At 38.4% G+C, this 25,323-nt stretch overlaps 1 protein-coding gene across 2 annotated transcripts in view; it reads left to right on the top strand.

The window, feature by feature from the left end:
- The window catches only part of LOC122811218 (SLP adaptor and CSK interacting membrane protein), a 335,317-nt gene that overhangs the window by 289,611 nt on the left and 20,383 nt on the right, over positions 1 to 25,323 (top strand). For both annotated transcript variants that reach the window (XM_044082909.1, XM_044082910.1), the window contains exon 5: positions 20,311 to 20,412. In XM_044082909.1, the coding sequence (XP_043938844.1) occupies positions 20,311 to 20,412 (102 nt within the window). The remainder of the gene's footprint in view (positions 1 to 20,310; positions 20,413 to 25,323) is intronic.

Here is a 25,323-nt window from a genome sequence, read left to right as displayed (position 1 = left end):
GCTTTATTTAAATCTCCTATCATGATCTCGGTCTCATCATTCCTGTTTATAACATCCACAGTTTCCCTTACTATGTATTCCTGACATCCTTTTCCCTTTAAATTATCTATGCTGTCTTTCATGATACTTTTCATTTTGCTTTCCATTCTCTTCTGAAGTATTTTTATAAAAATGTTATAATCTATATTGATCAATAGTAAATATTCTCGGATTTTCAATTTTATTTTTATCCTCCTTTTCCCATACAAATTGAAATATACCACTGCATAAATCTTTATATATAAAACCTTCATTTAACCACTCATTTATAACTTTTAAGATTTTCTTCTGCCACTCCATACAATTGTTTTATAAAGTTGATATCTTAATCCATCTGATCTTGAAACGGGCTGTAAATTAACTTTCCTACATATCTTATCTAATTCATGCAAGGAAATCTCATTTCCAATTCCTGATTTTTTTTGTTCTGTCAATTTTTTAATATGCTGATCTTTTATTGTACTTTTTATCTTAAAACATTTTCCTTACACAATTTATTTTGATATTCATGATTTGTTCTTGAGATCTTCTTACCTCTCTCCTCTATCATCTTTAATTTCTCTCATTATACTAGTATTCTCTCTCTTATCTTTAACCATGCCGCTCAAATAAGCTGATACTTTTTTGCCTTATAAAAAGACATTTGATTAAATAATAATTCTTTAATTATTTTCTCTTGATTTATCCATAAATTCTTTGTTCTATCACATAATATCCTCTATCATTTGTTTCCAAATCCTTTAAAGCATGCATTCACATTGTTTTATAATTTTTTCCACTTTTCTTACATTTGACTGCCATTCAAAAACATCTTTTATATTCTTCTTTCAAAGCTAGCCACTACATAGACCAGGTTTTATAACACACTCTAGTGGAAATGTGATCTTTAAATTAACACGTACTTATTTTTTCAATTTTCGTGATATCATTTCTCATGTATTCTTTTTATTCCTTTTCCCAATCTGATATACTGATTATTTTCTTGCATTTCTATCCATATGGTTGTGTGATCTGAAAAGCCTATCACATATGTTTCTCCCTTAGCTATATTTAAACCGTGTGATATAATAAAATAATCTATTTCCATCTTATATATACCTCAATTGTATGTCCACAAATAATTATTCAAACTCTTTAAATTGACACGTTTTATAACGTCAAAAATGTTCATATCATTTCCTCTCTTCTTTTTTCCTCTCAAATCACAATTAAAATCTCATGTTGTTAGTGTATGCATATTAATTAATTGTGTCTTTAAAGTTTCTTTTTCAACTTTAGTTTGAAATTGAACATGTATTTTTTTGTTTCTCAGTAAAATGTTTTAACCACATAAGATATAATGTATCAGATATAATATATCAATGTAATGATTCATTATATATTATAAGCCTTAAACGATTAAAACCTTTAATTGCCTCAGTGATTGATGCAATCATCATGATTAGTATGCAAATATTGTACACACAAACTCTTTTCATGCATTATTTGGTCTATGATAGCTATAATGCATGTTTTCAAATGCATCTCTGATGTCACAAATACTGTATTTAATTGTATTTCAAAGCTGTCACCTGATGTACTACATGTTTTGTTTTGTCTTAGTAGTCCAGTCATGGATGAAAAGGATATGCCAGCCAATCCACTTACCCACTTAACAAATGTAAATAAATAAATAAATAAATAAATAAGTAAATAAATAAAGTATTGTCAAAGTATAAAATGGTATACTTTCTTTACATGCAAGAAACCTGGGAGCAAGGTATATTTAATTACCCAGATGGGTAACATTTATTTATTTATTTTACATTTGTTGACCGGGATAGTCTGACTGGATTCATGTCCATTTTCAGTGGAGGCCCGGGGAGAAAAGCTCCAAGATAGACAGAGTCAAAAATATGAAACAAAGAAGACATAGTTATAGGTAAGCTATTTACAGAGGATACATGGTATAAACATGATGCAGACAAGTTTACAGCTATAGTTATCCCCAGTTTAAGTCAGGAGAAAAAATTGACATTAGGAAAAAATTATATATTATTAACTATTTACATTCATGATGAGGGTTATCTAGACTTGTTACAGTGGCAAAGCCAGTTTAGTGCCAGATGTTGTTTGGTTTTAAATTGGCCTGGGCAGGAGAGCAAAGGAATGTCAGCTGGAAGGAGATTCCAGACTCTACCTGCTGAGTTTGCAAAGAGGGCTTCCCCAGCTGTATTGTTAATTTTGATTGTCTGAATTAGCAATGTATTTGAGGATCTAAGCAGTCACTGATTGTTATGGGGGGGTGATAACATTCCTAAGTGATGGTGTATCATCTGGGTTATAGAGAATTTTATTAGCTATAATCAGGAGGTTGTATTGGATTAGACTGGGAAGTTCTAGCCACCCACGTTGTTTGAGGTTAATGCAGTGGTGTGCTCTAAATGGCAGGCCGGTGGCAAACCTGGCAATGTGACTTAACAGGTTGACAGTTTATTTAGTACCGACTTGTTTAGATTAGAGTAGAGGGGGGAAGGATATAGAAGTGTTGAGATTAGCTGGGTGTGGGCTATGGCAATCCTGGTGGGGGGGTTAGAAAGGCTTTTATTCTATACAGAGATTACATAGGCTGTTTTCCAAATGGTGGGAATATTTGCTTCTACTATGGTACGGTTAATTAGTATTGATATAGGATAGGCAATGGCATCAGCTGATTTTTGGAGGTACTCGGCAGGGAGTTGGTCAGTGGAGAGTGTGGTGGGTTTTAATTTTTTGATGAGAGAACGGATGAGTGATGTGGGCACTGGTTTGAAGCTAAATAAGGGTTGGTTTAGAGGGGTGGTTGTATCAGGACTGGGGAGCTAGGAGGCCATCCTCAGGAGATTTATCAGTGGTTGTGGTGGGGATGGAGGTAGATGTTTTTCCATGATGAAGCAGATTATTCAGACCTGCCCAGAACTTCTGAGGATTGTTCTGGTTAATTGTCTGTAAATTACAGAAGTATTGTTTTTTTGTCTTTTAGAATGGATTTTTTAGTGTCATTCCTAGCTTGCCTGTATTTAACATGATCATGGGGTCTTTAGTGGAGCGGCATACGGCCCATAATTTAGGTAATAAGGTTCATAGGTTTATACTAGGCTATCTGCCCTAAGGCATTTATAAGCCTAGCCCAAAGTTATGTGGCTTACGCCACCCCTTATGTTAGAAATAATGTGCCCATTAGTTTGTTGTGCCTCTGTCCAGCAGTGACACAGAGATGATTCCTGGGGTAAACCTATGATCTCCCATCCACCAGTCAAGATTTCTCTTGAACAGAGCCAGCGAGGTGCTCTGCCTCACATGGACCGGGATTTTATTCCACAGCATGGGGAGTCTCTGGGTGATAAATCTATCCCTCCAGCACGTCCTATTTATATCCATGCCAAGGTTTAAGTCACTTGCTCTAGTGGTTCTGGTGGATTTGGATTTTTTGAGGTGGAGCATGTCCATTAATTCCGGGTTGGTCATGGACTTGTATGTCAGGCACAGGTCACCTCTGAGCAGACGGTATGCAACTGAATAGAGTTGGAGTTTCTTCAGTCTGGCAGTATATGACAGGTTTTGGAGTCCCTTTATCCTTTTGGTGAGGAACTTTTGGGGTCTCTCCAATTGCTGCAGGTGTCGGGTGAGATACATCCCGAATGGGGCATTGTATTCGATCATTGGTCTGATAAGTGAAGAGGACTGGGGAACAATGACCTCACTTGATCTGGATGTGAATCCCTTCATGATCAGATGGGCAATGTAGAAGGTCTTTCGAACCACTTTAGCAACGTGAGTGTCAAACGAGAGGCCACTGTCAACCTGGGTACCCAGGTCCCTGATAACCTCTTCTGTGCTTAGTGGGTTGCCACCTATATGGTAGCTTGGGGTTACCTTGTTTTTCCCGAAGGGTATGACTATACACTTTTTTGCGTTTAACTTCAGGCCATGGCTCTGGCACCAGCTATCAGTTTCCGTGAGACCCCTCTGAAGGATGTCTGTGTCCGATGTACTATCCACTATGGCACCCAGTTTGCAGTCATCCACAAACTTTGTCAGCCATAGTCCTCCTATGTTTGCCTGTACTTCTGAGAAGTAGATGCCGAACAATAGGGGCCAAGGACTGAGCCCTGTGGGACACCACTTGTAACCGGCTTGGAGTCTGACATGGCTCCAGCAACTCTAACCCTGTGGGTTCTGTCCTTTAGCCAGTTTGCAACCCATCTTGTGACATATGAGTTTACATTTAAGCTGGTAAGTTTCTCTATGATACCCGAGTGGGGTATTGTGTCGAAACCTTTTGCAAGGTCAAGGTAGGCTGTATGGACTGCCTTTCCCTCATCAATGGCCTTGGTAACTGTTTCGAAGAAGTCGACCAAGTTCAAAAGGCAAGATCTGCCCTTGACAAAGCCAAACTGGGTTGGGTCCAAGGTCTGCAAGTCCCCTATGTCCTTGTTTATGAGTTCCATTATGATCCTCTCCATAGCTTTGCAGACCAGGCTTGTTAAGCTTATGGGGCGGTAATTACCAGGTTCCGTAGAGGCACCGCCTTTGTGGAGTGGGACCACAGTTGCCGTATGCCACTCCTTGGGCACATATCCTGTGGTAAGGCTAAGATTAAACAGCTGCCTTATGTGCGGGTTTAGTTATTCATTGAGTTCATGTAGCACACAGCCGGGGACACCATTCGGTCCCATTGATGCTGTGTTTTTAGCTTTAGAGAGAGCAGCTTTCACTTGCGCATTTGAGATGTCTGGGAGGCTACACTCTGTTGGGATAGTTATCTCTCCTTTGGGGGGGGAGAGGGGGGTGAAGTTTGCACTGAACCTGTCTGCCAGTATGTTGGCAATGTCTGTGGGTTCAGTGATTTTTGTATCATTTTGGACTAATTCTGAGCATATCTGGGAGTTTCCACCCAGGTTTCTGACATAGCTGAAGAAGGCCTTATGATTGTCTTTTGAATCTATGGCAATTTTTTTCTCAAAATTGGCCTTGGATGATTTTATGAGGGATCGTAGTTTCTTGCTAGTACTGATCAAAGATGCCTTCCCTTTTTGGGATTTTGCTCTATCATGTAATAGCTTTCTCCTCTTATTGTAAAGTTTGTTTATGGCTGGGGTCCACCAGACTGGACGTTTGCCCTTGGTGCTCCTGCTATTGATTTTTTTGTCTGGACTCTTTAGTAAGCCATAGTGCAGTTCTTGCTTTAGTTCGTTTTGAGTGGACAGGTGCCTGCAGATCTAGGATTTCAAGAAATTTATTGTTAAAATACACAACTACCTCCTCTAGGGGGTGGTGTTTTAGCATAGACCAATTGCAGGAGATAAGTTCCTGTTGGAATTTGGTTGGGTGAAAGTCTTTATTGTTTCTGACTTTTCTGATTACGGGTAGATGTGGGTTAACGGCTTTTTGCTTGACTACATAGGTGAGGAGGTGGTCACTTAGATCACTGGGAAAGATTCCCACAGTGTACTGTTGGGTGTTACTATTTACAAGAACCCAGTCGAGTATGGTTTCTTTTTGGTAGGGTTTTCCTAGTCAGGTCGAGGTAGTTATGGTTTGCGTGAAAGTGTGCAGGTTAATATGGGTAGAGGGGGATTGTGAGGAACAGGTACCCCAGTCTATGTTAAAGTCTCCGAGCTTTAGGGTTTCTTGGGGGTAGTGGCATGATAGCCAGTGCAGGGTGTCTTCAAGTGTGGCTGTGTTGTTACCTGGGGGGATATACATACAGATTATGTTAATACATTTATTTTTGTTAAGCTGCAATCTCGTGGCTAGAATCTCAGAGTTGTTGATCTGAGGTGGTTGATTAACATCTCCGGTCACAATCAACTCAGATTTGTAGAGTATGGCTACCCCACCCCCCCCTTCCTGGAAACCCGATCCAGTTTGTTTATATTATACCCAGGAGGTAACACCTCATTATCAGTGGTGTGAGGTTTTAACCAGGTCTCTGATAGACAGAGTATCTCAGGGGAGTGGACTGCCAGGAGAGCATGCAGTCTGTGCACTTTGTTATTAATGCTCCTAATACTGAGGTGACAGGCCAGGAGAGAGTTAGTTGGTCTACTGATACTAGTTTGGCAGTTTAGGTTACAACTGGATGGGGTGTATTTATCAAAGGTGGATGGGCTGGGGTCAATGTCACCATCGAGTAGGAAGCTGGATCTGTATTTGGTGATAAGCCTCAGAAGTTTATTTAAGAGTTTGTGGTGTTGTCCTGATCTAGGGCTGGTGTGCCTGGGGTTGTTATGCCGAAAGAGTGAGCTAGGGGTTGAGTAGTTCACATTTTCATAGGCATGGTTGAAGGTGGGGTGCTTTATAGTTGGAGTGATAGTATGGCCTCCAGGGTGTTGATAACCAATAAGTGTATTGCTTTCATACAGGATGAGTACATAGCCTAGCAGAATGGGTAGTAAATAGTCGTGGAACATAATGAGAGAAGGAGAATAGTAGTTTGGATCAGTTATTTGATTGTCACTGCAGTAGACGTATGGATGAGTAATTTAGGTTTAGTAGCGTGGGAGGATAGAGTATGTAAGTGAGAGCTGATAGGAAGAAGGAACAGGGTGGAGAGCGAATGGAGGTGAAAGCTGATAGGATATTTAGCAAGGGTCTGGTTAGGTATTTATAAATGTAGAGGTACTGGAAGTGGGTGGTATTTGGGGGCAGGGTGGGGCGCAGAGCGAGCCTAAGCGTAGCGGGGCTAATACAGACTATGTTTCCTTATGCTTTGATAATTTACTGGTATATTTTCAGCTGAGTTTACACAGATTTGATTTTATGCTGTACTTTAACACTGTTTAAATGTATGCTGTACTTTAAACTGAATTTTTGCACTAGATTGCGAACTAGGTTTAGACTGTGAGGTGCACACATGCAAGAGCTAAGACTGGGAGAACTGAGTGAGAAAGCAATATACAGGAAGTAGTTCCAGGTTAAGGAATAAATGCTAGGGGCTGACTAGTCAATTTAAAACCAAGGAGAGAGCCAATTAATTATGGGGGGACAGACTAATGGTGCCTTTAGACCCAGGTCAGTAGTTTTACAGAATATGGTATTACAGCTCAGTTTAAGGTATTAACCTTAGCCAATTGAAGGACTGACTTCTGGAGAGTAATTTGTGGTTAGAGGTTAGTAGGATAGCTTTCTTCAGGCAGGAGATTCTTTTTGTATGAAGTTTACAAGGGTGGGGGGGGGCTACCTAAAATAAAACATATATATGGAGTGAAAGACCTTTCTGGCACTAACTTTTAGCCACCAAGCAAGCAAGCATATCAACATTCAGTTAAACTACAGACTATACGGTAATGCGCAGCTCCATTCAGTTACAAATAGTATTACTTTGTTTCCACAGTGTGAGCCAACAACCAAAGTTCTACCAGAGCTACATAATGCTGTACTTTAAAATATATTAAATAATATAACTATTATACAGGTTCCAATGCTTTGTTTTAAAATAACACAGGTTCCAATGCTTAGTTTTAAAATAACTGGTACTCTGTATTTTAAGCAGGCTGCCATTTCATAAGCAGCAATTAGATACAGGAAATATGAGTGTTTCTAGCTTGAGGTCATTTAGTAGTCAAACTCTGCTACAGTAGGGATGAATCAGGTTACAAGGCATCTCCCGACCAGCATGTATCATTAAAAATCCACCATGTATCATTAAAAGATGATAGCAGCCACTAATAATTACTATTACAGGCTCAAATATCAGTATACAATGTTCATGAAGCCATAGCATACAATGTTATACATTCTACTAAATGGTGGTTTACCAAGCTAATTATCTCATATCAAGAAGGCAAGCAAGATGCTAATCACAGCCAAAACATGCCATTTAGTAATATTTATGTTGTGTGGAAGCAAGTGAGCACAGTGTTTATAGGTTCAAAGATGTGTACTAGGCCAATGACCACAAAGGACTTTGTACGCCTAGCTATGCATCTCAAATCTCTGACAAATTCTGGTACCCTTGAGAAATGGAAGCAGGGACTGGAGAGGTGAAACATTTATAAGCAGGGGCCTGGGAGATAAACCATTTACAGGCTGCCTGTGTTTGTTAGGGACATAGGTGCCAAACCAGGGATGAATTTCCTGTTCCCCATCCAATTGTCCAAGTTACATTTGAATTGGGTTAGGGAAGATCTCTGCTTCACATGGATGGGGAACCAGTTCCAGAGAAAGGGGTAGTCTGTGGGATATCTATCTAGCAGCTCCTATTTATATTGCAGGCAGGGTTTAAGTCTTTAGAATGGGTAATTCTGGTGCTGCTTGTTTTGTGGATATGCAGGAGGTCCATGATGATGGGGTCTGACAATGTTTTGCATGTCAGGCATAGATCTCCCCTCAACAGTCTGTAGGAGACATAATACAGGGATAGGACCTTGAGGTGGTCTACATAGGACATGTTACTTACACCCTGTATTCTTTTAGTGAGGAACCTCTGTGGATGTTCCAGTAGTTGGATGTGCTTGGTTAGGTACATACCAAATGGGGTATGTTCTCAATGCAACATACTTATGGTTAGAGTTTCACATTATGACTTGTCCATTTATTGAATGATGCCACCTGCTCTTAAAATTGCTGCAATTGCTGATTTGCATCTGATTCAGAATCTGGTGTAATGAATGGTAGACAATACAAATTTCAATTAGAACCTTCATCTAAATAGTTTGTTCTTATTTTTGTTTTAGTAGAGCAAGAGCATTGCAGATTTGAGACTCAAATGTGATTTTAAGTAGTTTTCCTGCAGGTGACTCGCTTGTTGTGTTGCGAAGGGTCTCTCTCTTTACATGCCTATCCTTCTACTGAATTTCTATCCCTCTCCTGGTGGAGTCCCCCCTCCCCATGGAGGCTCTTAGGTTCAGAAGTAACTACTAGGCAATCAGTCTGTAGACCCATTTAAGTCTAGCCAAAAAAACATATTTTTCAAAAATTTCTTCTAGCCTCAAGGAGGACAAGACAAGATAGACCAGAGAAAATTTGAAGCCACCTATCCAGTTGTCTGGGTTTACTTTGAACATGGCAAAGGTGCTACTCTGCTTGAGATGTAGGGGAGTTTGTCCCAGAGGTGAAGGAAATGTTGGGATATGAATATATCCTGCCAATGTATCTTATTTATCTGCTGATGAAGGTTTAGTCCTTTTAACTGAGTATTTTAAGTAGCTTTAGTTCTGCAAAGGAATAGGAGGTCAAATAGAGTTGGATCTTTCATGGCATGAAAGGCTAGACAAAGATCACCAAAGAGGCTGAGTATAGGGAAAGGGCTGCCAGTCTCTCCTAAGACTTTTGCAGCCACTGGTGTTTTTAGTTATGAATCTCTGAGGTTTCTCAAGTTGTGTGATATGTTTAGATAAATACATGCCAAAACATGCATTATAATCAATAATGGGGCTGATAAGATATGAGTAATGGATAATTAAGACTTCTCTGGATTAAGCCGATATGCCTTTGGAAGCAGACATGCCAGGCTGAAGGCTTTTCATACTACTTTGTTGACATGATGGTCAAATGACAAGGAATTATCAATAAGAGTGCCTAGATCCCTTACAACAGTGTCTGATTGATTGGAGGGGTGAATCTCCTATTTAGTAAGTGAAACTATTTTGTTTACCAAACTGAGCTCTGCTAGATTTTTTATATTTACTTGGTGACCATTGTCCTCTCACCAGTTGTTAACATGTTCTAACCCATGTTGGAGCAATTGTGAGTCATCTGAAGACTGAATATCAATGCCCATTTTACAGTCGTCTGCAAACTTAGTTAATCATAGGCCAGAAGTTCTAACCTGAAGATCTGAGAAATAGATGCCATGTAGGAGAGGACTCAATACTGAGCCCTGTGGTACACTACTGGTAACTTTATTTTTGTTTTGCTTTCAGAAGTGGCACCTGTAACTCTTAATTGCATGGGTTCTTCTAGACAACCAGTTAGCTATCCATTGCACAATGTAATGAATCATATTAAAATGTACATATCTATCAATCATGCCTGCAAATAGTATCAAAGGTCTTAGCCAGGTCTAGGTATGCTGTATGCATTGCTTAACTGCTATCTATGGTTTCAGTTGAATTTTCAAAGAAATTAATGAGGTTAAGGAAGCAAGACCGCCCCCTGACAAAGCCAAATTGATTAGGGTCATCATTAAGAGATTTCCAATGCCCAGATTAATGAGGTCTGAGATAATGAGCTCTAGAGCTTTGCATATGAGACTAGTGAGACTAATGGGTCTATAGATACCAGGATCCATGGATGGGCCACCCTTGTGTAATGGCATTACAATAGCTGTTTTCCAGGCTTCAGGAATGCAACCAGTGGAGAGGATTAGATTAAAGAGGTTATGTAGGCATTCAGAAAGGCCATATTTGGGATTGCTAATCAGGAATCTGATATGTTATCAGGGCCAATGGGTGAAGAACTCAGTTTCTGAGAGGGCTGAGAGAACATATTGCATAGTAATTAAAGATTAGTAGTCAGATTGTGGAACTTATGGAATAGCTATAACTGTGGGTGGTGTAAAATTTGCACTAAATATGTTAACTAAGATATTAGCTATTTCATTTTGGTCAGAGAGTGCAGTATTACTGTAGACTAGCTCTGAACATTGTTGGGTTTCAGTTCTTAACTTCCTGACATAGTTCAAGAAAGATTTGCAGTTATTTTTGGTTTTAGTGGCTATTTAAGATTCATACTCAGATTTGAGCTCCCTAATGGTTTCCTTAAGCTCTTTGTTAGTTTACTTGTGTGTGCTCTTAAGGTTGGTAGAGTGAAACCTCTTACAAGTACTAAGCAATTTCTTTCTCTTGGTATATAATTAATACAGGTATTCCACCACAGTGGTTTGTTTATTTCTCATTTTATTTGTTGAGGATATGGAATGCCTTATAAGTGCAACTGTTTAAGTGGGAATAAAAGTCAGATCTGTAGGTAGCAGCTTTAATATTGGGAGGATTACAGCAGAATGTATTTAAGTCATCAAGCAATTGAAGAATGCTTGCTTTTGAGAAGTCCATAAATGCAGAGCTATTTACAGGGAAGTCCCTCCAGTTTTAAAGAAAAGGTCACTAAATTATGGTCTGATTTAACAATACATGATGATACATATAGAGATGTGCAAGAAGCGGCCATATTTGTGAGGTCAAGGATATTGGGGACCCAAGAAGAATGGTTAAATATTTGTGAAAAACCATTAGCGTTTATAATGTCAAGGAAGTCCTGGGCATGCAGAGTTTTTAGAGCTCTATTATGGCTGCCTGCCAAGGGACACATGCACCATGGCCATATCTCTCAAATGTATTTCATCATGAGGAATGTTCCTCATACTGAGTCTTAAAAAGCTCATTTCCCTCACAGTTCCACACTGAACGGGACTATATTACATGAACTGTTAAGAATTTTTAATTGATACTGATGATATATCATACTGAATTATACTAAGTCATCAAAATAACTTTTTATAGGTATAAAGTAACACATTGTATCCATCCTGTGAGTTTCCTTGTTGAATTTGTTAGTGAGCTGTTACTAAGTGTTCCACATTTTCCCCATTTGTTTCACATTGAGAGAGATGATGTTCCACATTTTGGAGATGGAAGGCTGAGAGCTGTATCAATGGGTGTAACAGTGTTCTTACTAGATATTACCTAACTGGGAGTCAAACCTGCTTCTCTCCCCTAAGATGGGCAAGCTGGTCGTGGTTGCTCACTTTCATATTCGTTCTGCCAGGTGCCTCAGCTGCTAATCAAACTCAGATCACCTGGAAAGGAATCAGGACTTCATCCTTCGATGAGGTCCCACTCTGACGTTTTGTCAGGTTAAAAAGTTTTTGATGAAACTACCCAGGCGACCTTTCTAAAATGCTGCTACTTCCACATTACGCAGTAACACAGTAAATGACAACAGACTCTCTGACTTATGCTTGGAGAACGCATTTCAACAATCTATTGACATAGGGCAACTGATCTCAAAAGAAAAGTTCTCTACAGACCAGCCTGCATAAGCTGAGATCAATTTACAGAGCATAAGTAGTCTTGCAGGCCAAACTCCTTCCAGTACATCTAGAAATAAGCAAAGAAAATATCTTAGTATTGTGTTATATCAGCAAACAGTGGGAGTATGAGCTTGAGCCATTTTTTCTAGGAGTCAGTTGCCATGTGGAAATGGACTGTTCAACACAGCCTTTGTCCATCTGTAGTGTAACTTCCAGGGATAGAAAAACAATTGGCTGACTCCTTTGCAGACAAATACCATTGGTGTATGAATGGAGGCTGGACTGATAGAAGTGTGTGACATATCACAGCACACTTCTCAACCTCACAGAGCAAGAAATCTGGACAAAGCCATAAATAAGGGGGGAGAAAGGCCCAAAAATAGGGACACTTTTTAAATATTGCTGTTACAGACTTATAAAGTAGCTAGAATAACACGTTTTGCATTAGCATGAATTTTCTGATGGGTATGAAGTCTGAAACTCAAAAGTCGGTCATGTTCTGACTTGAACCCTCAACAACTTGCCAGTAAATCACACCTTTATGAGAAATAGACCAAAATATGAGGCATAAATCTGGACATTCTGCAAAAATCTGTACAGTTGAGAGGTAGATCTTGTAAGCTACACAGCTCAGTAATTAACTTCAAATGTTCTGCCTCCAGTTCCTTGCAGTTAAGCTTAAAAGATACATACTTCTTCCTTTCCATGGATTTAAAGGCTGCGTTAACACTTTGCAATCCTTCCTTGATTCAGAAGGTATGACTGAAGAAATAACAGGATAAAGAAATAACAGGATAGAAACCAATCTGATCCTTGTAGTGCCTTAATGGTCAAGCAACCATGTTTTTCTCTCCTGATAAAACACACCTTTATCATAGCTTTTTTTACTCATAAGACATAATGGACTGTGACTGCAAAGCTCTGAATCCTACAGCTTGGATGATACCATTTTAATTCTAAACAAAACTTCCTTCCTTATAAAAGTGCACAGTGTTCTGAGAGAGTAGTGACATAGTAAACAGGATAAATCCACAAGTTTTTTTTAAAACAATATCAAACAAACTGTACTTGTACTGTTCAAAAAACATATTAAGTAGAGAAACTGCTCCTTAATAGCACATTTACTTCTAAAAGTATTAAGGTAGTTTGAAGACCAAATAAGCTTTCACCAGGGACTGAATTTATTTTAGGTTTTGCACCTCTTATAAGAAAAGCACTAGTAATTGTAACACTCAAAAGGATACACACTTTTGTGTTTTTTAAACAGGCTTTATAAGATGCAAATTTTACAGTGCGACATGTTTGAGTTTTAGCGGAAAAACAACAGAAAATTGTTTATTTTTAGAAAAGCAGTCTGGGTTTCTTCCTTTGGAGCTTGATGGCATGTATTAGTGTGTGGTAATTATCCAAGTGGAGTAATTGGATGATCAGGTTAGTGAAAGGCCCAGAAGAGTGATATATTCTTCAGTGACTCACCTGTGAATCAATTGATCTTTATATGGGATGATGAGCCAATCAGGGTGTAACCTTGACCAATCAGCTATTAGAGTGGCTTGTGATGCCTGATTTAAATGTGTGATGTCATTGGCAAAAGTGTGCATTTAGCTGTGATTAACATAAGGGGTGGAGCACCAGCCTTTGTCATGTTTAAAACCAGTGTTTGAATTTGATTGACTATCAACTACCATCATGCTTCATGTTGGCATCAACATCAAAAGAAGAAGAATCCATTTATGATCATATAATAAAATGCTTTTGTTGTAAAAGTAAGAACTTCAGACAAAGAAACATTTTTGATAAAAACTAGAATGAGGAAATAATTAATTTTAAAACAGCAAATGCAGTTAATATCTTTCTAACAAAAGATCTAAAACAAAATTAGGAATTTAAGTGAATAGACTTAAGTTCATACCTGCAATGTGACACTGGGGCAGGTGCCAGAATACAGAGCCTAATACTAAAAATATCAGCAATAATAAAAGTGACAGGTACATTTCAGAGTAAATTCTTATACTATAAAGCTTCCATTTACAACAATCAGAACAAGTCTGTTATTACATAAATTAGGATAGGGTTACGGTTAGCACACATAAGGCGGTACAAGGGTACCCACATTATCTCATGGCAAATTGCTCAGGATTCCTACCTAGAACTTCTAGTAGTCCATGTTGCACTGAATAACTATATCACATCACTGCTAACTACAGATCACCTTCTATGTCTCCTGTTGACCACAATGTTTATCTAAATACCTTAGAGAAAATTAGTATTCATCTCAATACTATTCTTCTAGGTGACATTAAATATCCAATTATTAACTGACAAACTTAAACCACCAACAGTAAATATGTCAGTGTTTCCTAGACTTTGTTACTACCATCTCTCCTGAATAAAATGTCACTTTTATCTATAGGGATACCAATCACTCCAACATTGTCTTCCTAAGTGTACATGGTTACTTTTGCTTCCCACCATGTGTTTTCCCCTCTTTGGTTAAAACCAGTGGTGCCCCCACTGTAAATACAACTGTCTTTATGTATTTCTCAAAAATAAACTTACTGCAACTCATAGATGACCTAAACAAAGTTTCTATATACTGACCCCATCACCAAAGCTGCTGCCTACATCTGCAATTTCTACTTTCACATAAATAGTTGCATTGAGGAGTTTGTTCTTATCTACTCTAAATATAGTGGGAAATGTAAAAACAAATCCTTATTGTGGAATAGTCATATTAATAAATTATTTAACAAAAGCAACCTCTTCATACAAGAAATTCCCATCTCCTCACCTACTCACCTCCCACATCCTCACCTCAAGAAGTACTGTAACAGAGCAACAATATCTCAAATGTTCCATATGAAAATTGGAATCGAGTAGAAACTTCTATCAAAGGTACCTACAAAATAATTTATCAACATGCCATATCAGAGCTCATTAATACAAACATAGGTATTCTTCTGGCCAATGGCCCAAACTTGTTTGGTTTAGTTTTGTCAAGGGAAAATTCTTTCTCCTTAATCTTGTAAACTTCTTTGAAAAGGTCAGAAACTGTGGGCAGTGGTCACTCTAGTCACAGTGCCTGTCTTGACTTTGCCAAGGCCATTGATACACTCTGTCATGTAGGTATTATTGATAAGCTTACTAAGCTTACCATAAATCCGTACATTATCAACTGGCTAGACAATTGATTTGCTGAAAGAACCCATGTATTGAAAATTGGAGGGGCTTCCTCTGAACACAAATATTTTCTATCAGTGGTGTCTCACAGAGCTAAGTATTGCAATCCCTCCGTTTTAGTGCTTACCTCTCTGATATCCAGTCTAATGTTCCAGGCTTGAGATTATCTAATCTCACTGAAGACTGCAAATTTGGTGCAACTATCAGCTCAGCTGACAAACAGTTTCTTCAACAAGGTCTTGACTGGCTAAATCTTGGCGTACTAACAATGGTCTCAAGCTACATTTATTTATTTATTTGAGTTTGTTTACTGGGTGTGTTTGTTAACTGGGAGGGTGAGCTGATTCCTTTCATTCACAACCTGGGTCAGAAGGTAAAAACAGATACATTCCCAGAAACAGTACATAGACAAGGCACAGGCAAATGAATTGTGAAACAGAACAATCATAGTCACTAAAAAATATGAAAAGAAATGTCATCCAGAGAATATATATTAAAAGGCATAATGTATATAACTATAATTATGTACAATACGTAAAATGTATTATTAACAAGGAGGTCTTTAGTCATTTGTGTATTAGGCTAAATGCTAAAAATGCAATATAGTTGCATTTGGTAAACAAAATTTTAGCTACCTCCTGTCATATAAATAACACATCACTCTAAACTGATACTGTCCTTCTATTTAGCCCAACTAATTTCCAAAGGCATCTCCACTAGAACTGAAGAAGTCTTAGTTTCACTGTACAAAGCCTTCATAGGACCCATCATTCAGTATAAGGCTTCTTTCTGAATGTAACATTTCAAGCATATTGCTCAACTTGAGAGACCTTAATGCTTCTCAACTAAAATGATCACTGGTGTCTCACGTCCTTTAGTGACCTAGAGAGACTGGCAGCCCTCTCCTTGTACAGAGTTCTACTGACTCTTTTGTGATGATCTTTGTCTGGCTTTTTTGGGCAACAAAGGACTCTGCTGTATTCAATCTCCTGCAGCTTTTACCATTGGTTTCTCAAAAAAAAAAAAAAAAAAAAAAAAAAAAAACAATGTCAGGATCTCATCTTATGACAACAAATAAGACTTCAGAACCAAACCCCACTACATCTGGGGCATGCTGCATATTCCACAGCAGGGTCGCACAGCACCTCTGAGAACTATTTATGACACTTCCAAGTGTTCACAACTTCTGCTTTGGTAAAAGTAAACCCTATTAAGAGGTGTAAATTCTCACACTTAGATATTAGATATTGTACTAAGCCAACAATAATATGAAATTGGGTATGTTCACACACTCATGCAGACACATGGGCATGACTGAACTCATCTAGGGGAAAAATGCAGATGCATGAGCACAGTTGTGTGCACCTAAGAAAACTTGCAGAAGGTCATATCACGTAGGGTTCAGTTCCCTCTTGCTGAAGGCATATTGTTATTGTCTCTTCCAATACTTTTGCCAGCTGTGGACATGCTGAGCCTAAGGCTAATTGTTGCTGTGAAATGTAAATTTGTACTAAAACTGTGGTTGTAGCATCTGAGCCACTTTATAGTTCACTATCTTTAAGAAACCAGCACTTATTGTAGCTGCCTTTACTGCCTTTTGCACTCATCATTTTCTCTGAACCCCATCCTAGCTATAGACTGATGATTATCTCATTACTCCACTAAGCTTTTGTGGTGGCATCTGGGTAAAAATTTTTATGCTAAGCTGCTGTGGAACTGAGCCAATTTGGCAGTTACTGCTTCACATATCTGTTAGTTGCTGCTACACTTTTTAGGGATCTTTGTACTCTTCATTTATTGACACTGTACATATATAATTGTACCTCTGGTGCTTTGACTCATTGAGCATTCTAATATTCTAGTATATAGACCTTTCCTCCAAATTTACCTCACTAGCATTTATTAGTATCCACTATTTCACCAAGAACTAAATATCATTGAGTCACAGGTTAACTTCAAACATAGACCAGGAAGATGACTGAAGACATGGACACCATTGCTTTAGCACTTTCGTTCAATTTATTTACTTGAACTTCATCAGAAAATGAAAACTAGTGAAGAAGTTCAAGTAAATAATCTGAACGAAAGCGCTAAAGAAATGGTGTCCATGTCTTCAGTCATCTTCCTGGTCTGTGTTTGAAGTTAACCTTTGGTTTGTTCTAAGTTTAGCTTTGTGGATCATTAAGTCACACTTTAATTCAATATCTGCTGCCAGTCTGATACAAGAGCAACATTTAGGCAATGCAAGAATTTCTTCATACTCATTGGCAACAATTTGATTCTTCCTATATACAACTCCATAAATGAGCGGTGCAAGTATCTACTAAACTTGGAGGCCAACCTTCTACAAAGACTACAGACTATACCCATCATGTTGTCAGTTTTGACATCCACCTCTGCTATGTCCCAGACAAACAAATAAGTCTTCTTGAGCTGAAGTACTTAAAACAATCCCTGCCTAAACCACAAAGGCCTCCTAGATGAAGGTTTGGCAGGGTCTATGTTATATAATCGAAAAGTCAGTTCAGCGAATGTCACTTACATCGAAAATGCTATTCATCGAATTCCCTCTTCTGGGGGACTGCACCCCCCACTAATTATATATACCAACTCTAAGACTGCACTACAGTGAGGAAAGGGCAAATTTTCCAATCTTCACTATACCATGATCTCACTATGAACAGTTCGCTGAATGGCATTTTCGATGTAAGTGCCATTTGCTGAACTGACTTTTCGATTATATAATATAGGCCTGGTTTGGAATACAGGACATTCCCTGTTTCACTAACAGAGAAACAACACACACAGTCACTACATAAAACACAATTACAAAAAGGGGTGACTGAGCTAACAGGCCAAAGCCCTTAAGGCAGTGAGGACAAGACAGTACATCTGGCAATGATTTAGTCATATGTGACTCTATACTCAGATTCAAAGATGCACCAATTTCCAGGCTGAGCAAAGACAGAGTGATGGTTAGCCATCTCTCAGGTGAGAGGATCTGCAGTGCCAGTGGGGTCCTCAAGTCCCCTCAATCTAAGTACACATGACATGGTCACTGCGCATGTGGAAGTGAATGATTTATGATGTTGCTTGGATCATATGAAGAGGGACATGACCGAGCTCTCGGAATATGCATCTGAAATTGGTATAAGACTAGGTTTGAGCAGTATTCCACCATCATTAAGAATGATACTACACTACAAACAAAAGACAACGGACTTCAGTTTTTAGCTTAGTTGCTGGTGTCATTCTAAGATGATCCAATATACATAACAGCCTGGGAAGAGATTATCAGCAACCCTGGCTGCTTTGTTAGGAATGGGCTGCACCTCTCTTCTCATGGCTTTTGGATATTAAGCCAGGACTTTTTTTTCCTTCCCCCCATAGTGCCTTTTTTAGGCAGTGTCATTCTTTTCAAATTACCTACATAGCCAATCAAAACTATGTAAAGGTAGCACTGCTCATTGATAGAAGCATAAAAAAGAAGTTGCCCTCCTCACAGCCATTCCTAATTCCTGAAAATATAGATATCTGCTTATTTACTTTAACATGGTTTCAGAAGAGTGATAGCACCCCCACAGTGAAGTGTGTCAGTGCCTACTGCTCTTTCAGACCCAAAGTGGAAAATAACAGTGTTATTAAAGGGACAGTGTCTGTCTTCCCAAGAGGTCATCTGACATGGATACTCTTAAGCCAGAGCAATGACATTGAACTTCTCCATATCCTTTTTATGGTAAATAGAATTCTGCACTATAGGCAACTCCTGGACCGCCCCTCCATGTCACCTGCTGTTCATGATGCATATCAAAACAAACTGACATCCCTCCATATAGAGCTTAACACTGTTCTCTTGGGACAAGTCAACTATCCCTCTATTAACTGGGAAACATATAGCACCTCAAATAAATATGCTCAAAGATCTCTGGACTTCATGAATGCTAGCTTCTTAGGGGAAATTGGCTGAAATCCCACAAGGGTTCAAAAATACTGGACCTGGTTCTTACTAGTATTAATACCCAATGCTCAACAGTGGTCAGATGTCACTACTGTTCAGTAACACTCACTATGAGGGTAAAACCTAACTTACCACAAAACCTTTCTGTCTTTAGAGACTACTATAAAGCAAACCCCATCCAGCCAACTGATGACCTGATAAAATTTAAGCACTCTCCTCACCTTGATGACCCCATCTTGTATGCTACAACATTTGAGGATAATTTCTATTCCACCTCAAAGAATACATTGAGACATCTATACCCAGAAGATATAAATACAATGCCAAATTCAGGAATAAACACCTATGATAGAACCCAAGCATAAACAAGTTATAAAATAACAGGAAGAAACTCATAGCCTGTAGAAATAAACTTACTACCCCATCATCTAAAGATGAACTCAAAAAGCTCACTAAAGAACTCAGAAACAAAATCAGATCCCCAAAAGTAAATATAAATTGAGAATTTCTACATCTGTTAAAGACAACCACTTCAGCTTCATGAGCTATGGCAGAAACCTTAAAGGTAATGCCCACAGCTAATACATAACAACCCTTTACTCTTCCCCCTGAGGACACAGCCAATATTAGTTGACAAATTCAGCTTTAACCTTACTGCCTTATATCTCCTAAACTTTCCTCAAACCAACTAGCACACCCACACCCACACAATCATCTCTGATCACTTCCAAGCAAGTATTTCCATGGCCAAAACACTAGCAGCATGGGTCCTGATAATGTTCATCTCGCTCCACAGGGGGTGATACACTACAAGAAACTCTAGAACTATAAATCTCACAAGCCTTATCTGCAAAGCAATTGAACACATCATCATGGACCTTATTAACAAGCATATAAGCAGTCTGCATCCCTGGACCCATGCCTGTTTGGGTTTGTTAAAGGCAGATCCTGCCTCCAAACCTAGTGGCATTCTTTGAACATGCCACTGATGCATTAGACTTGGGAAAATGTGTTTACAATGTCTACCTGGACCTGATGAAGGCCTTTGATACCATCTCGCATTTTGGCATTATCAATAATCAATATAAACAATATAAAACTTAAAAGAATGCAGACAACTAATCCTATTTTCTTTTAGGACCAGGTAGCCCTCAACCTCAGAACATGAGCAAGCTCACAAGGGAAGAACCAGATTTGGAACAGATCCAGCGATGGAATAACAGTCTTTATCATTCATCGGGTAAGCCAGAAAGACAGACACAAAACCAGGAAAAGTTCTGGTCACTGGGTAGGGTTTCCATGTTTCCCCAAGTCAGAATAGACTTTCTCTGTGCACTCCTTTTCCTCCGCAAAGCATGATGATTTATTTTCTAAATAAATAAACATGCACCCCCCCCACCAGATTTATTGTTGGTTGACAAGGTAAGACTTTTTTCTATTAGAGACAAGTAAGCTCTAAGCTAGGGGTGAGATCTGGTGGAACAACCTAAAACAAGAATCAGACTTGAATTATTTTAGATCACTGTATTATATATTGTACTGAGCTAACTGTATCAAATGATAAAATAGTTGCTTTGACTATAATCCACTTGGCTGATGCATGGTGAACTACACCTAAAACTCAAGCCAAGATCAAATTTTATCTGACCTGCCCATCTCTAAGATTTGACTTTTAAAAATGAATCATATGAAATTCTATAAACCGCAATTTAGTTCTGGGAAATAAAATGCCAGCTACTCAGAATGAAGCATGGATGTCAAGAAACAGCTGTACAACAGAATAATCATTTTCAAAGAGACATAGAGATGCTAAAGTACCTTAACCACGTAGCAGATGGTATTAATCTTTCATTTTGGCCTGCCAGACTGCTTTAAGCTCTGGGCCTTCTACAAAAAAAAAAACTCACATTGTTTCTGAGTGAAGCTGCTGGATGTCACAAAATAGTTTACTTCCTAAGAGGCAACAATTGCTGTGTGTGCCCTTCTTTCTGGCTATGAAACTAGCAGGTACCCTTTACAAAAGTATGTAGTGCCTTCATAACTGGTGGGCCTCCATTAGCATTTGTCATTAATGTTATGTTCCTGCAGACTTTCAGAGTTGCTCATCATTCTTGAATAGAATTAATGGGTTTATCATCTCTCTGTATAGGTTAACCCTTTGGGTTCTGTTTTAATTCAGGAAAATGTACCTTCTGTATCATAACTGCAGCAGGGCATCTGCAGATATATTACAGTACCTATACCATACAACTAATGAACTGCTTCTCAGTCATGTAACGCTTTGTGCTAGTAATAAAGGATTTGTCTATATGTCTTTCTCATGGTGCCTTAAGTTATATAGTTTTAAGCATTAGCTACCACAGAGCAGCTTTATTTTCAATGATGTTTATTATACAACTTGGCAATTCAAGTTTCTTTTTCAGAAATAACAGTGCTTTTTGGGCAGTCACCTGTAATATTGCCTTTTAATTGACTTACATTACACTGCCATTTATAACAGCTACATCCATTAAGTAGACTTTAATTATACAGCAGTAAAAGGTTAGCGCTTTCATCTCTGAAACAAACTAGGAACGTCATCAGACAAATAAAAAATGTTCCAACAGCTTTTTAAATCTTGTAACCTAAAGTGCAGGTGTTGTTGTATCTTTTGGCTTTTCCCAGTTAGGGGAACTCCGGTCCGCTAATGATTGGCAGTAGATTTTTACGTACCGAGTTGCCAGCCCCGATGCACAACCTTCAACGAAGGTACGCCCATTCACGCAAGTCTCCACACAGAAGACACTTTAGTTGAGAATCGAACAGGACAACGTCTTACTGTGAGGCGACAACGCTACCGCAGCACCATCACCTATTGACATCACAAACCCCACCTCTAAACTATCTATTTTGTGGGATAGTTAAAAAGATGTTTTAGCCAAGTTTTTAATGTACATCAACCAAACTACTGAATTCCTAAAATTCACTAGCAATAAAAGTAAAACAAATATACCTTTTTTGGATGTCCTTATTTCTAAGGACAGCGCACACAAAAAGTTTGTGGCTGAGATATATCGAAAGGAAACATATTGTAATAGTTTTCTCTGGCAATCCATAGATACAAAAAATATTTAAAAATATATTTTTGTGTGTGTATGGTATTCCAAAACATCATTCATACCAGCATAGTAGGGGTTGAACACCTGACACACACACACACACACACACACACACACACACACACACACACACACACACACACACACACACACACACACACACACACACAGCAACTTAATTTTCTGTATGTAGATTGCTGAATCTCGTCAAAAGTGTACTATTCTTGATGTGACAAACAGTTTCAGGCATCCAGGCATGGCAAATTTGGCGTTATCATGTCTGGCTGACTACCATCCTGCATACTTTTGATTTGTTTACTCTTTGGTTCATAAGCTGAACCAGTGACATCACATTTCAGGGCAGAAATGTAATGCTAATACTGTCAACTTTAGTGCACTGCTATACAGGTGGGAGGGGCTTTATCTATAAACAAAAGTGCATTAGCAGATGACCAAGAAAGTTTCTAAGCATAACAACATGGGAGATAAGTACAAGACCAAAATTATCTAGGAAGATAATGTCCTTCAATGTATGTTTTTATGCCTTGTATGTTGCAGTCAGAAAGATTACATCTTTTAAATACTGTGATTTTCTTTCATACTTACAAAAACAAATAATCCGTCAGCAGATAAGAATCAATTAGCCCAGCTAAACTGCCAGCTTGTAATCAATATCCTAGTACTTCTTATACTAGGAATTGTTTTTCTCTCTCATGCATTCTTGAACTGCACTACTCTTTTTGTATTCCACTGTTTTCTCAGGAAGGCTATTCCATATACCTACAACTCTCTGAATGAAAAAAAGTAATCTTATCACCTCAGAACACTCCTAATTATCTTGAGATAACGTTGTTTTTTTTCACTGAAGATATTCCTCCTTTGAATTTTGCTAATCATTTTGTAGTACTTCAACATTTTCCTCATGACCACCATCTGAAATATTTTTATTGGGTATACACATTAAGCTTTTTAATGCCTGCTCTGTAGAGCCAAAGAATCCTGCCCCATTTTTTTGCCTTTCTTTGTATACCCCCCGTACATCAATATTTTTCAGAGGTGGGATAATCAGCAGTGTATAGGGCACTCCAGGTGTGCGTATAGAAGGAGCATGACTTCCCATTTTCTCCTGAGTATGCTGCTCTATGTTATGGCCAGTATACCCGAGTTTCCCTGCTGTCCTCTCACATTGACTGCCCACTTTTTGTGGTTGTCTGATATAATTATGCTAAGGTTCTTTTCCAGTTTTGCTCCAGCTTGTATCTCATCTCCCATTTTTGTAATATTATCCAGAGATTTGATAGCAGTATTATCTCACATTTTTTTGCACTGAAACTAGGTTGACACACACACTTTATTTCACAGACTTTGCATAGTCTATTTTTAGCCTATTATTTCAACTTTCTTTATCAACAAGTAGCAAGTTTTACACATCCTATCCTGACTGTATAGTTTTGATGTTTGACTATGATGGGAGAGTGAAAGGAATTATGCCCAACTTGTTCTTAGGTGAACTGAAGTTTAAGTTCGGTTCAATTTTAAGTTTAAGTGCTTTACAAGTCAGAATTACAAAACAAGTGAAAAAAGGATAAAACATAAATAAGTTAATTATAAAGAGCAAACATATGATAAAACTCAATTATAAAATTAACTTAATAAATTATAGAATGGACCATTGGATAAATGTAATGTGCTTTAAGAGGCATTTTAAATCCTAAGACAGTGAAGTGTGTATCCAGTGTGGTTGAACGTTCCAAAGGTAGGGAGCCTGATGAAGACAAGGCCACATTTCAGAGTTTTCCAAGCTTGCCTTAGGAATGTCCAAATATTCCAGAGTGGATGAATGAAGAGGCTTAGCTGGATGTAATCAAAATCTTCTTTTAGGAAGGGGCAATCATGCTGGACTAAGTAAACCAGAGACAAGGATTTAAAGATACTGTAAACAGGCAGTCCATGGCGATTCTGCAGCATATGAGAAAAATGATAATTATGAGAAGTACCAGAAAGTGAATACATTGTGGAATTCACAATCTGCTGTAAGCAGTCACACTTTCTATGTACACTTCCCAGCTACAGGAAATTGTAGTAATCCTGGCAAATACCAGAACCTGAACAATCAGCAAGAGGTCATGGGGGGGGGGGGGTTATCTGTGCTTGATGTGAGCCATATGTCGAAGATGGAAATAAAAGTATCAGTTTATCATTGAAGATTACAATGAGATGTTTCACTTTCTCAAAATTCAACTTATCAAAACTGTAATAATTGAGTTTTATCATATGTTTGTTTTCTTTCTTTCTCCAAAATTATCTCACTTAGTGGAAGCATATTTACAGAGAACAGTAAATTACCTTATATAGACCCTGTGGAACTTCAGCTGTGGTAGGATTTACAGACAAAATAAACAATCAGATGAGTAAAACCTCTGAGTTTGTACCATCCAAGGACAGCACCCAAGGCTCAACAGTAGTTTTGGATGTTATGGTCAACTGTGCCAAATGCAGAGTAGAGATCATGGAGGACCAGGACAGAATATTGTCATCCACTGATCGCTACAAGGAGGTTATTCAAAACAAGACAAATGGTAGTACATTACCATGTCTGGGACAGAAACCAGACTGGTAACATTCGTGGATATGGTGTTACTGGGGAAGTCATTCAATCTATTTAAAAACAACCTTCTCAATAACCTTACAGATAAGTAGTAGGTTAGAGCTGGGATGGTAATTATCCATTTCATAACCATACCATTAAGAAGTAGGCAAGAGCAGGGGTGGTAGTTACCTATTTCATAACCTTGCCAATAACTGGTATTTTAGGGCTGAGTAGTAATCATCTAGTTCATAACCTTACCAATAAGTGCTAAGTCAGAGATTGGGTTGCAGTTATCCAGTTCATAAACTTATCCAGCTTTTGACCTTACCAATAAGAACTAGGTTAGAGCTGAGATGGTAGTTATCCATTTCGCAACTGTATGAGTAAGTGATAGGTGAGAGAAGGGATGGTAATTACCCATTTCATAACCTTACCAATAAGTGGTATGTTAGGGTTGAGGTAG

The sequence above is a fragment of the Protopterus annectens genome, chromosome 9.part0 (assembly GCF_019279795.1).
Source record: "Protopterus annectens isolate FY-2018-M chromosome 9.part0, PAN1.0, whole genome shotgun sequence".
Lineage (NCBI taxonomy): Eukaryota > Metazoa > Chordata > Ceratodontiformes > Protopteridae > Protopterus > Protopterus annectens.
Note: the sequence above shows the minus strand (reverse complement) of the source record. Positions and strands in the feature narration are given on the sequence as shown.